The sequence below is a fragment of the Pogona vitticeps genome, chromosome 2 (genome assembly GCF_051106095.1).
Source record: "Pogona vitticeps strain Pit_001003342236 chromosome 2, PviZW2.1, whole genome shotgun sequence".
Taxonomy (NCBI): domain Eukaryota; kingdom Metazoa; phylum Chordata; class Lepidosauria; order Squamata; family Agamidae; genus Pogona; species Pogona vitticeps.
In genome coordinates this window covers 230561001-230578676 of record NC_135784.1, presented here as the reverse complement: position 1 = coordinate 230578676, position 17676 = coordinate 230561001, and the positions used below count along the sequence as shown (strand labels likewise).

General features: G+C 40.8%; 1 protein-coding gene across 2 annotated transcripts in view; it reads right to left on the bottom strand.

Annotated features, from left to right (window-relative positions):
- Positions 1 to 17676, bottom strand: part of RFX3 (regulatory factor X3) — a 250019-nt gene that overhangs the window by 133232 nt on the left and 99111 nt on the right. For both annotated transcript variants that reach the window (XM_020801553.3, XM_072992158.2), the window contains exon 2: positions 6486 to 6610. In XM_020801553.3, the coding sequence (XP_020657212.1) occupies positions 6486 to 6602 (117 nt within the window). In that variant the 5' untranslated portion in view covers positions 6603 to 6610. The remainder of the gene's footprint in view (positions 1 to 6485; positions 6611 to 17676) is intronic.

The following is a 17676-nucleotide window of genomic DNA, read 5'->3' as shown; positions in this document are numbered from 1 at the left end:
GAAAGCCTGCGTTGGCAGGGGACCTCTGAGAGGCCTCCGGCAGCAGCAATGGCGGCAGCAAGGGGCCTCTGGCAGTGGCAGAGAAGCCCTCGGAGGCATTGGGCAGCGGCGATGGTGGCAGGCGATCCCTCGAAGGCTTCAGAAAGGTAAGTTTTATTTATTTGACATTTTCTGTATGTGGAGGGGGGGTTCTTGGGCCGGTTACATATTAAATGGTTTTCAATGCATTTCTATGGGAAATTGAGACCAGGCCCTCATTGAATTATAATGTAATACACGCAGAGTACCTAGATTATGCTGTTTTCTGCTTCTTTCATATATATATCATGCATTTGTTGTTATAACTGTAGCAATTAATATTCATATTGTATAACTGTAGTGATTAACATTCACACCATATGTATAACCCAATGATATCCTATGAGTAACTTAAGCATTTATCCTGCTATGTAATTCAATTATTCAAGTATTCAATATATATGCATCTTTCCTTTTTGGTTGCCTTCAACTCAACCCAGGAACCTCCTGACCCTTGTGCCAAAGAGATTTACACCTAACAACCTACATTCTTGCATATCAAAGCATGCCTAGGTTCAACAGGCCTTCAATGGCCTTCTGGTTTACCTATGGGAAGAGATAATGTCTCAAGGAAGAGAGTATTTGGGTTTCGTTTCTCACAACAATTACAGTTTCGATTTCATCAACAAGAGCTGTTTGTAGGACCATCTGGGAGATAAATGGGTACAATTGGTATGAGTAGGAAGGAAGCTAAGCCATCTGCAGTTTGACACTACCAGAAGAATTGCCTCCTTGAAGGCCATATAGTGGGAGCCCAGGAAGATACAAGAACACTACATAAACATACCAAAAGAGATAAGGGAAACCAAGGCATATTCAGAGTAGATACATTGACTCTTTTGGGGTCTGTTATGACCTTTAAGTCAAAGGGACACGGGGATGCAATGCGGGGATCCCACAAGAACCAATAAATTAGGTTCACGAAACATCTTTGGCCAATAATATGGAGGATATAACGTTGCGGGTTAAAGGCACCAATCATAAGACTTTTTCATATGGCTCTTTGTATATTATCCTATATAACATTGATGCTGACTTTCTTCGGGGCTCTTCTCTGCTTTTAAGACGAAGGGCCCTAGGGCTTTATAGTAGCTGGTTGTAGTGCATCGTGGTCTGTTGTCTTTGCCAGAGTTTATTACCTCTTTTGGGGTTAACAAAATGCATTTTCAACCTATACACTTGCCGACCTACGGAAACCGTTCCAATATGGATTAATTCCGTAGGTCGAGGGTCCACTGTATTTACTTATTCACATTAACCAACTCATTAATAATCTCTGACTATCTCTTTATCTCGACTATTCAATTTATTACCTTCACAACTTTCCTTCTCATTCTCTCTCCACTCTCCAACTCTTCTATTCTCCTCTCGCCATCAACTCCCCTATTATTTTTCTCTGTCTCCCTCTGCCTAATTGTCCGATTGACTCCTCCCCTCCTATCTTCCCATAGGCTCCTGCACTTGAGCTTCAGCTATGATAGACAGGAGTGACATGGGCATTCCGCCACAGTTGCCATTGCACCCCTTTGCTGGACCACTGCACCAGCAGAGGGGAGTGCCAAAATCTGGGATCAAAGGACAGGTAAGTATTTCTTGATGGCAATGTATGGCTTACGTGTCCACAGAGACGGCTCTGTGTGCCAGCTGTGGCAAGTGTGCCATAGGTTCGCCATTGTTGCCTTAGGCTGTCACTACACAGATAAATAGTATGGGATTTGCTGTGGAAGTAAAATGGTTGAAGTAAAATGGCAACTTTTACTTCCATAGCAACTACTATGTTTCCATGGTATGTGTGCATGTGTTTGTGCATTATGGAGAACTCTGGGAAACTGTAATACTGTGCAGAACTTTAAACAGCCCACCAGCTTTGCAATGAGACATGAAAAGAGAGCCAGGGATCAGCAAAGGATAGAATCGGGGGGGGGGGGGCTGTGGCCTCTGGCACAGATCAAGCTGCACCAGACTGAGCAACAGGAGTAGACAATGGCTCCAAAATAATCCACGGTCTCTGTTTGATCACGTAATCTGAATAGAAGCATAAAATACACTGCGAATCAAGTTACAGTGTAGTCTCAGTGGTGCACACTTGCCTGTATAGTCACAGCCTTACATTAGGCAAACTACATCAATCTCTAGCTTAGGCTAACAAGGAGTGAGTGAAACATCTTAACAAAAGGCAGAGGTTATACTGCAAGCCAATCTACCTTAAAATTTTGGTGCTGGAACAAATGCTGCTCATTCTTTCCCCATACACTAATGCAATGACATATCAAACTATAGCAACTGCTTCACCACAGTCATTTACAATAGGAGGGAAAGATGCAAAATATACTGAAACAAGATAAAACCAAAGTCTGTATAGTGGTTCCTCGTTTAGTGATTGCCTTGTTTAACGATGTATTTGCTTAGCAATGAGGTTTTAGGAGCAATCTTGCGCTCCGTTTAGCGATGTTTCCAATGGGGGAAATTCGCATAGCGATGTTCGGGACCTTGCTTCGCTTAGCGATGACAGTTTAGGGCCCCCTGTTTCGCTTAGCAATGTTTTTGACAGCTCTGTTTTTGCAATGTTTTTGACAGCTCTGTTTTTGCTATTTTTAAAAGGTGTTAAATTGTTTTAAAAGGGTTTAGAGTGCTTGAAATCGTTAGTGCACTTAATAAACCCTTTGTTAACCAAATCTGGCTTCATTCTGACTCTTTTTGAAATTTTGATGATTTTTTTCTCCCCCATTAAAATTCATTGAAAAGGTTTCAATGCATTCCAATGGGGGAACTGCGTTTCGCTTAGCGATATTTCCTATGGCGATTTTCGCTTAAGGACGGCAATCCATTCCCACTGGAACGGATTATCCGGTTTTCAATGCATCTCTACGGAGAATCCGCGTTTCGCTTAGCGATGTTTTCCCATAGCGATGAATTTTTTGGAACCAATTAAAATCGTTAAACGAGGCACCACTGTACTTTATTGCTCATTATTTTCACTGTCATTTGCAGAAGAAAGGAATGCCAAAATAAATTATGTGTTTGTGTAAAATCTGTTATCTCAAAGAAACAAACAGAGCATTAATTTATACAGCATGTTGATATATGATGTTTGTCAACAAAAACTAAAGTGGGGAAACACATTCCTTACAAAAATAAAACGGCAGCATCCATTGCAAAAATTAAGCATTTTAGAGAAGAAAATACTATTTCAGTTAAAATGTATTTCTAACAGAAGACTGAGGGAAACCTAATCAGTTTAAAATGTATTCACGTTTACAAGCCGAAAATGAAATGTATTTTAATTATACTTTCAAATAAATCAGACTAAATACGAACCTTAAGGAATAAAAATTGCAGAATGTATTCATTTGAAATGATTGTACAAAGTACTGTATAAACCCTTGTTATTCTCAGCACATAGCTGTATTTACATAAATGATTGAAATATCAGTATTTAAGGTTTTTACATACCCCAAATAGTTCAAATTATTATTAAAACAATCTCTGGAGTATATTTTCAAAATTACTTCAAAGCTGTTCTAACTAGAGACATCAATCAAACCCTTGACTCCTTTCAGCCTGTCATGCCTGATTCTCTGGCCAGAGTGCTTGACCACTGTCGAGCCACCACCTCCTCCCTTGACCCTTGCCCGGCCTGGCTAATCAAAGCAGCCAGGCCGATAACAACAGAATGGGTCACTGCAATAATAAATGGGTCTTTCCTTGAGGGCAGGTTTCCCTCTGCCCTCAAGGAGACACTCATTAGGCCCATAAGAAAGAAACCTAATTTGGCGACGGACGAAACTGGCAATTACAGGCCCGTCGTCAATATTTCTTTCATGAGCAAAGTGGTCGAGAGGGTGGTGGCTGACCAGCTTCAGGCACATCTGGATGAAACAGATGCCCTGGATCCTTTTCAGTCGGGCTTCAGGCCATGCCACGGTACAGAGACGGCATTGGTCACCCTGTATGATGACTTGCTGAGGGAGACCGACAGCGGTAAAATATCTTTGTTGGTCCTCCTCGACATCTCGGCGGCCTTTGATACCGTCGACCATGGTATCCTCCTGGGGAGGCTCTCTGAGTTGGGTATTGGTGGCTTGGCTCTGGCCTGGTTCCGTTCCTTCTTGGAGGACTGCCCCCAGAGAGTGCAACTTGGGGAGAGTATTTCGGCGCCATGGAGTCTCAATTGTGGGGTTCCACAGGGGTCGATCATTTCCCCAATGTTGTTTAACATCTATATGAGGCCGCTGGGTGGGGTCATCAGGGGGTGTGGAGCATCGTGTCATCAATATGCTGATGACACCCAGCTCTACATTTCCTTTTCTCCAACTGCAGGTGATGCCATCCTGTCCCTCCAGCGCTGCCTGGGGGCCGTACAGAAATGGATGCAGGAGAACGGGCTGAAGCTGAACCCGGACAAGACGGAAGTTCTGAGGGTGGGTGACCCTGTGGATGGTGGCTTGGGAAACTCCCTCATGTTTGGGGGGGTGGCCTTGGCCGCGAAGAGTGGGGTCCACAGCCTGGGGGTACACCTGGACCCGATGCTCATCATGGAAATGCAAGTGGTGTCGGTAGTCCGCACCGCCTTTTTCCACCTTTGGTGAATTGCCCGGCTGCGACCTTACCTAGACACGGGGGCGCTCACTACCTTAGTACATACGCTCGTAATTTCTAGATTAGACTACTGTAATGTGCTCTATGTGGGGCTTCCTTTGAAGCTGATGCGGAAACTTCAAGTGGTGCAGAATGCGGCGGCCAGACTCCTTACTGGAATGAGAAAATATCAACATATCTCTCCTACTCTGGCCATGCTGCACTGGCTGCCCATCCGTTTCCACATTGACTTCAAAGTGTTAATGCTTACATATAAAGCCCTAAACGGTTTAGGACCTCGATACTTGGCGGAACGCTTACTCCCAACTAGCTCTACCCGTGTCGCCCGCGCGAGCCAGGAGGTGAGGCTGAGGAGCCTGATGCCGAGGGAGGCCCGGAAGAAAAGAACTAGAAACCGGGCCTTCTCGGCGGTGGCTCCTTGCCTCTGGAATAACCTGCCTCCAGAGATTCGCGCTGCACCCTCGCTGGGTACTTTTAAGAACCAACTAAAAACGTGGATGTATAGGCAGGCCTTCCCTTCCAGTTAATTCCTGTCCTCTTTCCTTTTTTTTCTCTTTGATTTATTTTGTATTTTTTCCATTGCAAAATCATTTAATTAATTAATTGTTATAAATTTTTCTTGAACTTGTTGTTTTATGTTGTAAGCCACCTAGAGTGGTCGAAATGACTAGATAGGCGGGATATAAATACAATAAATAACAATAATAACAATAATAACAACAATAACAATAACAATAACTACTACTACTACTACTACTACTACTACTAATAATAATAATAATACTAATACTAATACTAATACTAATACTAATAATAATAATAATAATAATAATAATAATAATAATAATAATAATAATAATAATAATAATAATAATAATCAATTTACTATATTCTAATTTTTGGTGGCCAAAATAAATTTTTTTCCTTGTCTCAAAGTCCTTCACCACACAGAGCAGGAATGAACTTTGGAACAAAGCAGGTACTCCATCACTGAACTATGCCATTTTCATAGCATAGTAGTCTCTTGCTTTATCTATCCAAAACAAACTTATTAGCCCTTGGGCTAGATAGGTAATTAACCGCCCCCAAACACTGGTGTATATTATGCAGAAGTTCTTATATTCCTTTCTAGACACAAGAAATCCTGGTCTATTATCTCCAAAGGTTATTCCCTCTTGGGTTGATTTGATTTAAATCAAATTAAATTAATCAAATCAATTTGTTTTAATTAATTTGATTTAAATCAAATCAAATCAAATCAAATTAAAAGTGGGATTTTGCTGATTTAAATTTAAAAAAATCATTTTTTAAAATTGTTATTTAAATCAATTTGATTTTTTTAAATTGGTTTTTATGTGCCCTGCCCCCACCCCCAATTAGCAATCCCACCTACTTTTCTGAAAATCATGAATGTGGAACTCTGGGAGTTAAACCTCTTTTTCACATGCCACTTCCTCAATAAAAACACATGCACTCCTAAGGCACTGTTAGTTTACAGGGATGGATGAAGAGAAAAATGATCTATCTATACCTGTTTTTAACTCCCACATAGCTAACAACATATTCACAGCCTCCTGTATCTGATTTGGCCTTTACAACTACAGTAGTCTGCAAGAAGTATAATGTTGAAAATCTTCACATTGGATTAACCCTGCTCTTGGACCCAGTCAGACACCTAGGACAACTGAACAGATGCTGACAGAAACATGGTGGTGAAGTTGGGAAGAGGTTGTGGACAAGTTGTGGGTTTACGCTGCACAAAAAAAAGTCTTGCTCATCCCTTTTATTCAGAGCTGACAAGCACCTACCTGCTGTTGCACTGGTAACTGCTGTACCACTTGGGTGGGCACAGCTGCCTGCCCAGCTACAGAAGTCTGTAAAGTCACTGTCGAACCTGTGTCTGACCCAGTCTCTGACGTCTGCATTGTAGTATCTGTTTAAAAAGAACGACGACACACTGAGCGTTGCACTTATTTTGCACTTTTTGCCACTTTTTATTTCTGGGACTGTCCAGCTTGCCCATGAGTACACATCTTTGCTCATCTTTGCACAGTGTGCAAAACAAACTCCCAACCATTGGCTCTACCGCCAGATAAATAAATCATTCAGCTATCCAACCAGCGAAGATAGCATCAACAATTATTAATAATTAAGGATCAGTACAAAATTAAGCAATAAAAAGTCTGCCCTCTGCATTTTAAACAATAGATGTAAAAATCATTTATGAAATTGTACAATCATTACAGAAAAGGTGCTTTGGAAAATAATGACCACTTGTCATGTTCTCCTTCGAAATCTAAAGCTTGTTTGAAAACATGTCAGCTCAAAATTGAGGAGATACTACCAACAGATCAGTCTTCAGCCATGATTCTAGAGAATTAACTCATTCGTGAGAGGTCTGATTTCTCTACAAGTTCTGCAAGGAACATATGCCAAGTAGTGGTAGCAGTGATCTTCATTTGACAAAGATGTTTGTGCAAGCAGAGGATCCCATGTTATTAAGGTGACAGAGCCTTAGATTCCACTTGTCTGCTGGGATCCTGGCCTGCAGATAGTAAAGTATTCTAGCAGCTTAAGGGCCCATCCATAGCATAGCTGCAGAATGCTATGCTGCAGGAAGCTCTCCTGATGCTTCCAGCTGCTTCATCTCTTACGTATCTCACCAACAGTCATACAACAAAATTCATTCATTCATTCTGCACCATTTAGTGGCGTTGCTCCTACTCTGGGTGGTTTTCAACAATAAAATAAGCATAAAGAAAACTACATCCCACCCAATGTCAAAAATATAAATGAAGGAATATAATAATAAAAGACAAAAAAACTAAAAATCAAGATGGCAGCAGTAGGACTTGTTTCTAAATGATAAGGAAACCACAAGGACTTTGATGGGTAGGAGAGAATAAATCATGGCTTATAAAAATGTTGGGAGAGCAACTAGGATCAGGGGAAGCGACGTTTTCTTGACATTTTCATCTGCCCACTTCATAGTTTTAATATGACCTTGGAAAATTGTTAAATATTATGAAAAGATACACCTTTTCTCCAATGCTAATTAATATCCTAACCCTTCCCTTGGAGCTTTAAACTAATAGATAAGATCTGAATCTGCATAATTTTCAAATATACACCTTACTTAGCAAAAAATAAAAAATAGTGAAGAAGATTAATTAAATCCAATTGTTTAAAAAGTTATTTTTAAATACTGCTTTAGTCATTCTGAAGACTGCTTTAGTACTGTAATAGGGGATTCTTATAAATATCAATTCAAATGTAAATCCTATGGAGTTCACAGCTAACTGTATAAAGAAATGCAGCATAAAATATTAAAATGTGCATGCTTCCTATCCTTTTTTTTTCCAAAGAGAAAACATATCGTTAATAACAACATATATTTTCTTTTCATGTGATGATCAATCTTTAAGAAGTATAACAAGACAAAAGTTGTAAAGTGCACCTCTGAATTAAGTTTCAAGAATATTTCCAAGTATTGAATTTATGCATACTTTTACCTCATATAATCCCCAAAGGTTCAAACCAATACATAAACAAATATGCCAATGAACATACAGTGGAACCTCTACTTACGAACGTCCCTACCTGTGAACATTTCAACTTACAAACAGCTCCGTCTGCAAAATTTTGCCTCTACTTGCGAACGGAGCTTCAACGTACGAACGAAAAAAGGCAGGGGGAAAGGGCAGGAAATTTAAATTTGCTAACCGTTGGAGATGAAGAGGCCGCTTTTTTGTAGCTCTTTCACCGCAACAGTTAGGAAAAGGAAGGCTCAGCCTCCCGGGTTTCCAGCGCTGCTGTTACTGCCGCCGGGAGGCAAGCCGCTGGACTATCCCGGCTGGGCTCAGCCTCCCGGGATTCCACTGCTGCCACCACAGGCTCACTACAAGCACCGCCTTTCTCCGCCACAGTGCAAGTTGTCGGCCGCCATGGGAGGCTTTCCCGGGGCTCGCCGCAAGCGGCACCTTTCTCCGCCGCTGGGCCAGGGTTTCCACGCCACCGACACAGGCTTTCCCGGGGTAGACCTGGTCTACCCCAGGAAAGCCTGTGTTGGTGGCGTGGAAACCCTGGCCCGGAAGCAGATGGCGGCAGAGAAAGGCAGCGCTTGCGGTGAGCTCCGGGAAAGCCTTCCATGGCGGTGGAGATGCCGTGCAGTGGGGGAGAAAGGCGGTGCTTGCAGTGAACCCTGGGAAAGCCTCTGATGGCAGCAGAGAACTGCTGGCCTGGCAGTGGTGGCTGGAGCCTGGGAGGCCTCCTGGCAGAGGCAGTTGCGGCGATGGAGGTGCTGCTTTTTGCTTTTTTAAAAACTTTTTTTTTGTCTTTTGCAGGGTGGGATTGGGCTGGTGGGGTTATATTTCTGTTTAATTTTGGATTTGTTTTGTTTTTTGCAGCCCCAAGGGCTTGGAGTGTTTTATTTTTATTTTGGGGGATATTTTTTTCTTTTGGCTGGAATGGATAAATCAGTTTTCAAAGCATTCCTATGGGAAATGGTGCTTCTACTTACGAAAATTTCAACTTATGAACATCATCTGGGACGGATTAAGTTCATAAGTAGAGGTTCCACTGCATACACATACAGAAGTCAGCACATGGTTCAATCATATACAGCTTGTAATTTGAGGAAGTGATGCTGAAATCTGAGGAGATGACATCTCCTTTCTTGGCCCATGAATTGCCCAAAGTCCAATACATGGGTTGAAATTCTCACTTAGTCATAAACTTCACAAACCAACTATTTCTTCCTATGAGAAGGCAGTATTTAAGACCTTCCTCATAAGATTTAAGGACAGTAACTATGAGACACTGTGCTTACTGCTACTTCCATCATTTTCTATTTGCCTGTTCCATGTATCAACTGACACTGGTATCATACTGTGAAGTAACTGTTAGCACAATTCTTTTATTGTACTTTTAAAAATTTGATATCTATCACACCATAATTAATATATTCTGAACCTAAAGAACACTATGCTGTTTTATAATAATGCCACATGTATACAAACAAACTGTATATGTTCATAGGAAAGACATGCTCAGCTCCTATCTATCCATCCTTGCCTAATGTGGCTATCAGGTGTGTCACCAGCAACAGATGCTTGTTTGACAAAAGACCTTTTCATTCTGGTTAATTAAGCAGCTGGACACACCCTCCTGTTAACGGGTCTGCTTTATGGAATCAGCAGTAGCTGAATCATGTGGATCTACAGATAAATAGGTCACATTTTGAAAGAAAGCTAATTAACCCCTAGAAGACGAAAAGAATATTGCACAAACCCAGCTGCTGATTGTGACAAGATTAGCATTTCTTCAATTTAAGCAATAGTGTTTGGAACACATGTTTTATTACAAAATTTCTCTCCTTCACCATTCTTTGAAAAAACTATTCGGGGTTATTTAATACCCTGAATACGCTAAAGATGCACAACGGGGATCCTTCTGTCTTCTGTGCCTTATACACCAGAATGAATGGTTTTACAATCTGATCCATCAATTACCCAGCAAATCACACAGTGCAAATATGCCATCTTAATAGTAACTATTTTTAGCAAGCCGTTTCATCAGCAACTAATTTGCTATTCTAAACTCCACAGTTTGCAAGTTGTTGCACTGCGTCTACTTTAATGGCTATATTAAATGATGTTACAGGTTCTTAATTCAGTACAGAAATTAAAAGCCAGTAATTTCCATTAAAGTATGTGAATATTTCTCTTTATTTTCCCCCCTCTTCGAAGCATGAAAAACCATCTCTAGCTAAAAAGTGAACTAATTTGATTAATCGCATTGAAGCAAGGGAGTTTAATTATAGAACACATCCACAAATAGGCAGAATTTTACAGTGAATTCTTCTAGAACAATATAATGCTTACAATGGTTAAGTACAGATAAATTATTTAGTGCAAAGTATGAAGCTGCTCTTTTACTTAAAAAAGTGTACGGACAAATGCTGAAAACGGAGGATAAAAAAAACTTTAATGCACTGGGAACTGATTCATTATTATGAAAAGAAAGAAGCAGACAAAATGGCTTTGCTTTTAAAAGCCAGAAGATCTATGTAAGCCATAATAAAATTACATGATTGGTGCATAGGCCTAGAGGATTAGGTTAACAGGCAATTTATAAATATAAATGTAAATACAAGGCAGTGGATTTATGACTACCGCTACATGAAGTTTCTAAAAGTCTTATATTCATTGCAAAAGTTACCTTTGCAGCTGAGATATCAAAGAATGGTTCTGTAAAGCTAGAGCAAACACGAAAAGAGAAACTAATATTTCTGATAGGGCACATTTAAATAATTTTTCTCCCCACCCCCACCCCTTTTTTTACTTTGAAAAGCTTCTTCCTAGTCTAATCAAGAAATAAGAGTATACTAAAAGGTCTTGAAGCAAATTTGGCAACATACTTGTATCTTTGAAAATATATAAAACACTCACTTGTCATCACTCATATGGCAATACCCAGACAGCCATGCTGGTGCTTCCTTTCTTGTGCTGCACAGATGGTTTTATTGTAAACCAATACTACACAACCAACCTTTTGCCCTGATCCAGCACTAGCATTTTGTAATTACACATCACTATTAGAACAAGCTATGGACAAGACAACACATTTCGCAGAAAATAAGCAAAAAAAAAAATCTTATGAAACGTGTACACTTCTATATACATGTGATGCAGCCATTGGAATGAACCAGTACATGTAGGGTGACCCTAAAGAAAAATGGTATTTCCAATCTGCCCCACCCTGCCCTGATATACTAAACAGATCAGTGGAAGCTCAGCAGAACAACAGACAGTGAGTAGTGAAAAATAATAGCATGAGAAACTAATTGCCCTAGTGTATACACAAAAGCAGCTGAGGTTCACGCAAGTTACATCTTCCTTGTCCTTTGTCATTTGCTTAGGGAATGGCTATACTAGCAGCAGGGAACAAGCTAGTGTGGGCTGCTTGGGAACGCTTGGGCTTTATTAGAACAAACTAATCAAACCTGACCCAGAAATTGCTCCTGCCAATATCATGAAGCCACTTCAGGATACTGGCAAATAAATCACCTCCCCTGCTCTGCAGAGGGTAGAGGAAGTGATTTTTTTTTTTACAAAAAAATTAAATATAGACCATCACTAATGTGCTACACCAATTACAATAAAAAATAAATTCTTTGTCTTCTCTTAAAGGGCTAGGTAAGAAACTGCCTGCAGCTGAAACCACCACCATGGATTATAACTAGTGTGGCACTTCAGTGACAGTCTACACAGAGTAAAAAAAAACTTCATTTCCCTTGCCAATGATTAATTTGCCAATGTCTTCAAGTGGCTCGCTTATTAAGCCCCTTCATGATATTGGGCAAATTGAAAAAGGCTTGCCCTGAATCAGTTCCAGTGATCACATGCTGGAACTGATCCAAACCAGAGTTATTCTACCTGCACCAGAAAATTAAAAGCCCCTTGACAGGGGCCAGAAATATACAGGTAGGAATGCTCTGGGGGTGGGATGGTGAGCTCTAGTAAAGACATCATCTGATTGTCAGCTTTAAGAGTGAACCAGCCTGTCCTGGCAGTGCTTTGAACAGTGGGCTAAACCAGTGGTTCTTAACGTGGGCGATAATGCCCCCCAGGGGGCGATTTCATTTTTCAGGGGGGCGGTAGAACGAAAAGGGGCGGTGTGGGGGCGCTGGAGCAGAAGGGGGGCGGTAGGGGGGCGCTGGAGCAAACTAAACCTGTGAAGATGGCTGCAGCCTTTTTACAATGTGCATGAATATATATTTTCCTCCAATCTTAATTTAGTTTCAGAGTTTTCGTCTTGAAATTTTTAGTTCCTGCATTGCAGTTTGCTTTTATGCCCTTTTTATATTTCTTTTTGCATCTTAAAATTCACTTGAAACTAAATCATTAAATGTTACTTTTGGGGGGCATTTCATTTTCTTGGAATTGAATTTTGTTTTCAGGGGTCATTGCATTTAAGTGTCTTAAATAAATAAACAAACAAACAAACAAACAAACAAATAAATATCACCGTGGGGAGGGGGGCGATGATAACTTCCTCAATGGCTCAAGGGGGCGTTTCTTTCAAAAAGGTTAAGAACCACTGGGCTAAACACCCCTTGTAGTCAGTCTCTTCATTTGTTGGGACAGAATGGCTTCACAAAAGGTGAAAAAAATAATACACACTGATTCAGATTTCCTAATCGTGGCAGTCCTAGCTAGGGTAAGTAGAGAGAAGTGGAACAAATGACACTTCCAGCTACCTGAACACTGATGTGAGAAATCACTAATTAACACTTTCCTTTTTTCCCCCACGATTCATCTTCAGCTGGGATCAACTGAGATTGCTCAGATGTTCTTTATGTAAGTTTGTTCACAGTCCAGTACCGTATTTGCTGGCATATAAGACGACTGGGTGTATAAGACGACCCCAACATTTCCACTCAAAATATAGTGTTGTTATATACTCGCCGTATAAGACTACCCCTCTCTCTGCCTTTTACCCCGCTGGAGGGGCCAAAGAGGGAGGAGAAGGAAAGCAAGTTTCTGGGGTGAGCTACCAGCTGGCCCAAGGCAGAGGCCAGCGCCTGCTCGCTCGCCCGGCCTCCGGAAGTCTCCCCGGGAACCCGGTGCGGCGGCGGCACTGGCGACGAGCGGGGCAGTGCTGACTTGTCGCAGGCGCCGTTTGCTTGCCAGCTTCTCTCCGCCCGGGCAACATGGTGGTAGGTCATGGGAAAGAAGGAGGTGGCGCTGCTACTGCTGCTGCTTTCCGCGAGGACAACTGTGCGAGGAAGTGACAGAGCCGGTGGGGACTGAGCTCCGTCTGCTTCCCAGGCTGGGCTCGCCTCTCCATCCTGCCTCCTGCTGGGCCATGCAGCGCCTGAGGCCAGAGCCACCCGCTGCCTCCTTGGGAGAGGAGGTGCTGCCTCCGCCACGTCCTCTTCTTCCTCCTCCTCCTCGTCTTCCTTGTTCACCTCTCCTCTTTCCTCCTTCAGGTGGTGGTGTTGCCGTGGCTGCTCCTGCTGTCGCCGGTGAGGAGAGGCGTCGTCGGTGCCAAATAAGCGCCCAAGTCAGGAGAGCGTTCGCTGGGCGGCGCAAAGATGTTGCTCTCGCTGGTGCTGCACACCTACTCCATGCGCTACGTGCTGCCCGCTCTGGGTGCACTCGGTGTATAAGACGACCCCCCACTTGGAAGCATGTTTTTCAGGGCAAAAAGTCATCTTATACGCCGGCAAATACGGAAGTTGAAGGAGCCCCTGGTTCAACTGAAACTGACTACTGCATTACCAGTTGGCCCAATACAATCAGGAAGCCCAGTTAAATGGAAGAGTACTATGCCTGGGCAAGACTCTTCTTTGCTGAAGGCATCTCTCTCCTAAGCAAAGCAAGAAATGGGAACAGAATGGAGTTATATCTATGGCAGAGATCTTAAAACAGCTACAAAGTTAAAAGAGCTTCTAAGATCGTACACCTCTGAGATACAGAGGATACATCAAAGGAGGCACCAAAGTGAAATAAAAGTGCAAAAAACTAACAAAAGGCAACATGTACCATATTTTTCTGTTTATAACATTTATAACACAGCCCCCCAATTTTATAGCCCCCAAATTAAGAAAACGTAGCTTTGAGGATTCAGCTTCTAAGCTCAGAACATCAGACATTTTGTCTCTGTTGAATCTTGAGCCTACAGGCTCCACCTCCAAGGAGGTGTGTTCCAATTGGTTTGTTCAGGATCAGCTGATGTCAGTTCATAAGGCTCGTGATTAGAGGAAGCTAAGTCTCCTGACTATAGGAAGCTAAGCCTCATCGCTGAAGGAGGCCTGTTTACAGAGGCAAGATATGTGCCATTTTGTTCTCTTCTCAGCGATCTCATCTTACTTCTGTGTAAAAGATGCCCCTCAATTTGTATGGTAATGATTTTAGGAAATAATAGCATCTTATAGATGGAAAAATACGATAATTATATAGTAAAATAGTTGGCAATTCCATTTCAGAAAGCTAAAAGAACAGAAGTTGATTTCTATGAGCTACCGAACAATCCTAGCACTGTTCCCAGAGATAAAAAGAAAATTAGCAGGAATAGTTGGAGCCATGTTTTGTGAGCATGTATAGTGGAAGGGAGGGTGGGCTCTTTCCAACATTTTGCTCAGTGCTACAGTATTCTGTATCAGGATTTGCATAAACACAGAATCTCTGTATGTAAGGCACAGCTTGTGAAGAACTGGCTTCAAAGCTTTATATATCTAGGGCATTTTTAGATGTTCCAACGTTATTTCTTCTTGTCAAAAGGAGTTTACTGTTAATTATACTCTCATTTGCAGCATAAAATAGCTTCTGCACTACTGACTTGTCCTTCTATTACTTGCACTATAAGCAGCTGGCACAAGTTTAAGGAACAGCAAAATTTTAACACATTTATAATAGTATGGTGATAGAAAGTGCACTGAACATCTTATGATTTCATTTGCATTTCTGAAAAGGGGCAGAAAAGCCCATTTCCTTCACTGTAAATAGTATCTTGAGTAAAGCAAAACATTTTAATGTTTTGTCTTGGTAAACCTTTTGCAGAACAAAAGAACTATATTGTGAAAAGCTCAATAATTTGCAATATTGAAACAAAACATCTACCAAACAAGCCTGTTATTTTTGGACAGTACAAATTGATTTTTGAAATTGAATTCTTTAATTTTTCCCAGTGCAAACAAATATGAATCATAATCAAATGCTCTTTGATGTACAAACAGGGAATGGAAAATATTAAATTAATTCTTTAGCCAAAGCTGCACAATAGCAGCCCAGCTGTAGTATCACTTATACTACTAAATTATACATATCTTTATAAAAATTGCAGGCAGAGGTGAGTAGGACCAGCTCATAGGCAGAGATGTGAATACACTTGGGTGAGTGAGAACTTTTAAAACTGAAACAGAGGTTGCTGTTGCTGTATTTGGTGGGTGGGTGGAAAATTTTTCAATGGAATTTTTTAAACAAAAAATCATTTTTTTCCAGTGGAAATATAGGAAATGCAAAAACTTAGAAACATACCTAAATGATCCCCCCTTTTTTGAATGAGTCATATATAGTATAAAGATGGTTTATGAAGATTTGCATGCAAGACAGTACAAAGACAAAATATTCATTGCCCTGCCTAGTTCAGATATACTAAATGTTCAAATCTATGATTCATTTCTGCACCTAGTAGATGCTTCCGCTTCCCTAGGAGGCTGAGCTGAGGCTGAAGACCAGGTTTGCATGCATGGACATTTTGCTGAGGAGTTTGTTTTTGCTGGGATTTCTTTTGCCTCATTATCATTTCAGTTGTTATTACAATAGCATCCATATGTTTTCCTTGAGTTTATTTACAAATGGAGCATTTATGTTATGTCTGGTTGGGCTTTCCCAAATTTCTTTACAAAATTTTAGAACATGATCTTTACACGGGCCTAATTTCTTTTGCTCTGCATTTTTTTCCTAGTGATTTAAAGAATTGGTTATTTTGAAATTGTGTGTTTTCTCTTTATTGTTTCAAGCATCCATCATATATTTCAATTTTCTTTACTGTAGTTGTTATTTGTTTTAATTCTTCCATAATTTTAACAATCATCTCCCTTTCTAGGTCATATATTTTGCATAGTCTGGCTTTTACTTTTCCATGTCTAGGTTTTGAATCTTTCAAGTGTTTTCAGTTGCTAATGTCTTCATGTGATTTGTTGGAGGTTTGTTTGTTTGTTTGTTTTTTCAGCCGAATTTTCCATTTTGGTGTGCCAGGGATTTTCTGTTTTTTTGCAGCTTGTAACCAAGTTCCATGGTTATTATGGTAGCAGTGCTATACATGAGCTGGTTTTTTTTCTTTTATAATATTGGTTGGGACTGCTCTGATTACTACATTTGCATCTGTCAGTAGATCTTTTACTGGTTTACTTAATGATTGATGCTAAATGGAGAGTCTTTGTCTTTCTGTGTTTTGGCTAATATGATTTACTGTTTTTCCCCTTAGTGATGTCTGCCATTGTTCCATAAGTTGTTTCTTTACTGAGACATTCTGTTCTTTTATTGTGTCTACCTCTACCCTCAATTTACCTTCCATACTATGATCATTTTGTGTGTTGATTTCTTCTTTTGCCGCCTTCTCTAGTTCTTGCAATTCCAATCCTGAAAACACTGTAATCTGAATGATGAACTTGATCTTGTCCATTAATTGTTGTCCCTGTTTGGGCGTTTCCTTTTCCAAATTTCAGTCATTCTTTTCTGAAAACCATAGGCTGTTGGGTTTGCCTTGTCATAGCTTTTAATAATTTATCTTTTTTCGGTGGGAGTCCAACTTTTGTATTTACATTGTTCCAGAAGCTTTGCAGCAGTCTATCCTGGTTCCTCAACAGGGTCTGCGGAGCCCCAAACTAATGTGGACAGACATGGAGAATTGGAAGCTGTGGATTATTGCAAACACAGCAGGTAGCGGGGGGGGGGGGAAGCATAAATGATTGTATTAGTACAAGCAGAGAAAAATAGCTTAAGGTGATGAAAATGGAGAATATTTTGAAAACAACAGAAACAAAGGCTCAGTATAAGAAATAAAAATTGGAATATAAATTAAACAGCTGGAAGAATAAACCATTACATGTACAACACCTGTGAAATATTGATGGAAAATGTGATCATAACTGATTATGGCCATGGCTAAAACTGGGGACCCTTAAGAAAGAAATCGAAGGCTTGATTTTTGCTGTACAAGAATAAGCACTTAAAAAAACTTAAGGCTGCAAGGTTAACTGCTGAGGGAACTCAAGTTCTTATTTCTCCAGTGAAATTAGAGCCTGGGAGGCATTTTGCAGGGAAAGGCGTGGACAATTATTCTCTCTGAGAGAGTAACCTCCACTTGGGCTGGTAACAGCAACTTTTCCAAGGGCAGAAGGCATCTGGACCTGAAAAAGAAATTTACATCCAATTCCTAAGACCCAAGGAAGGGGATACCAGTTTGGACCCCCTATTTTCTATATACACA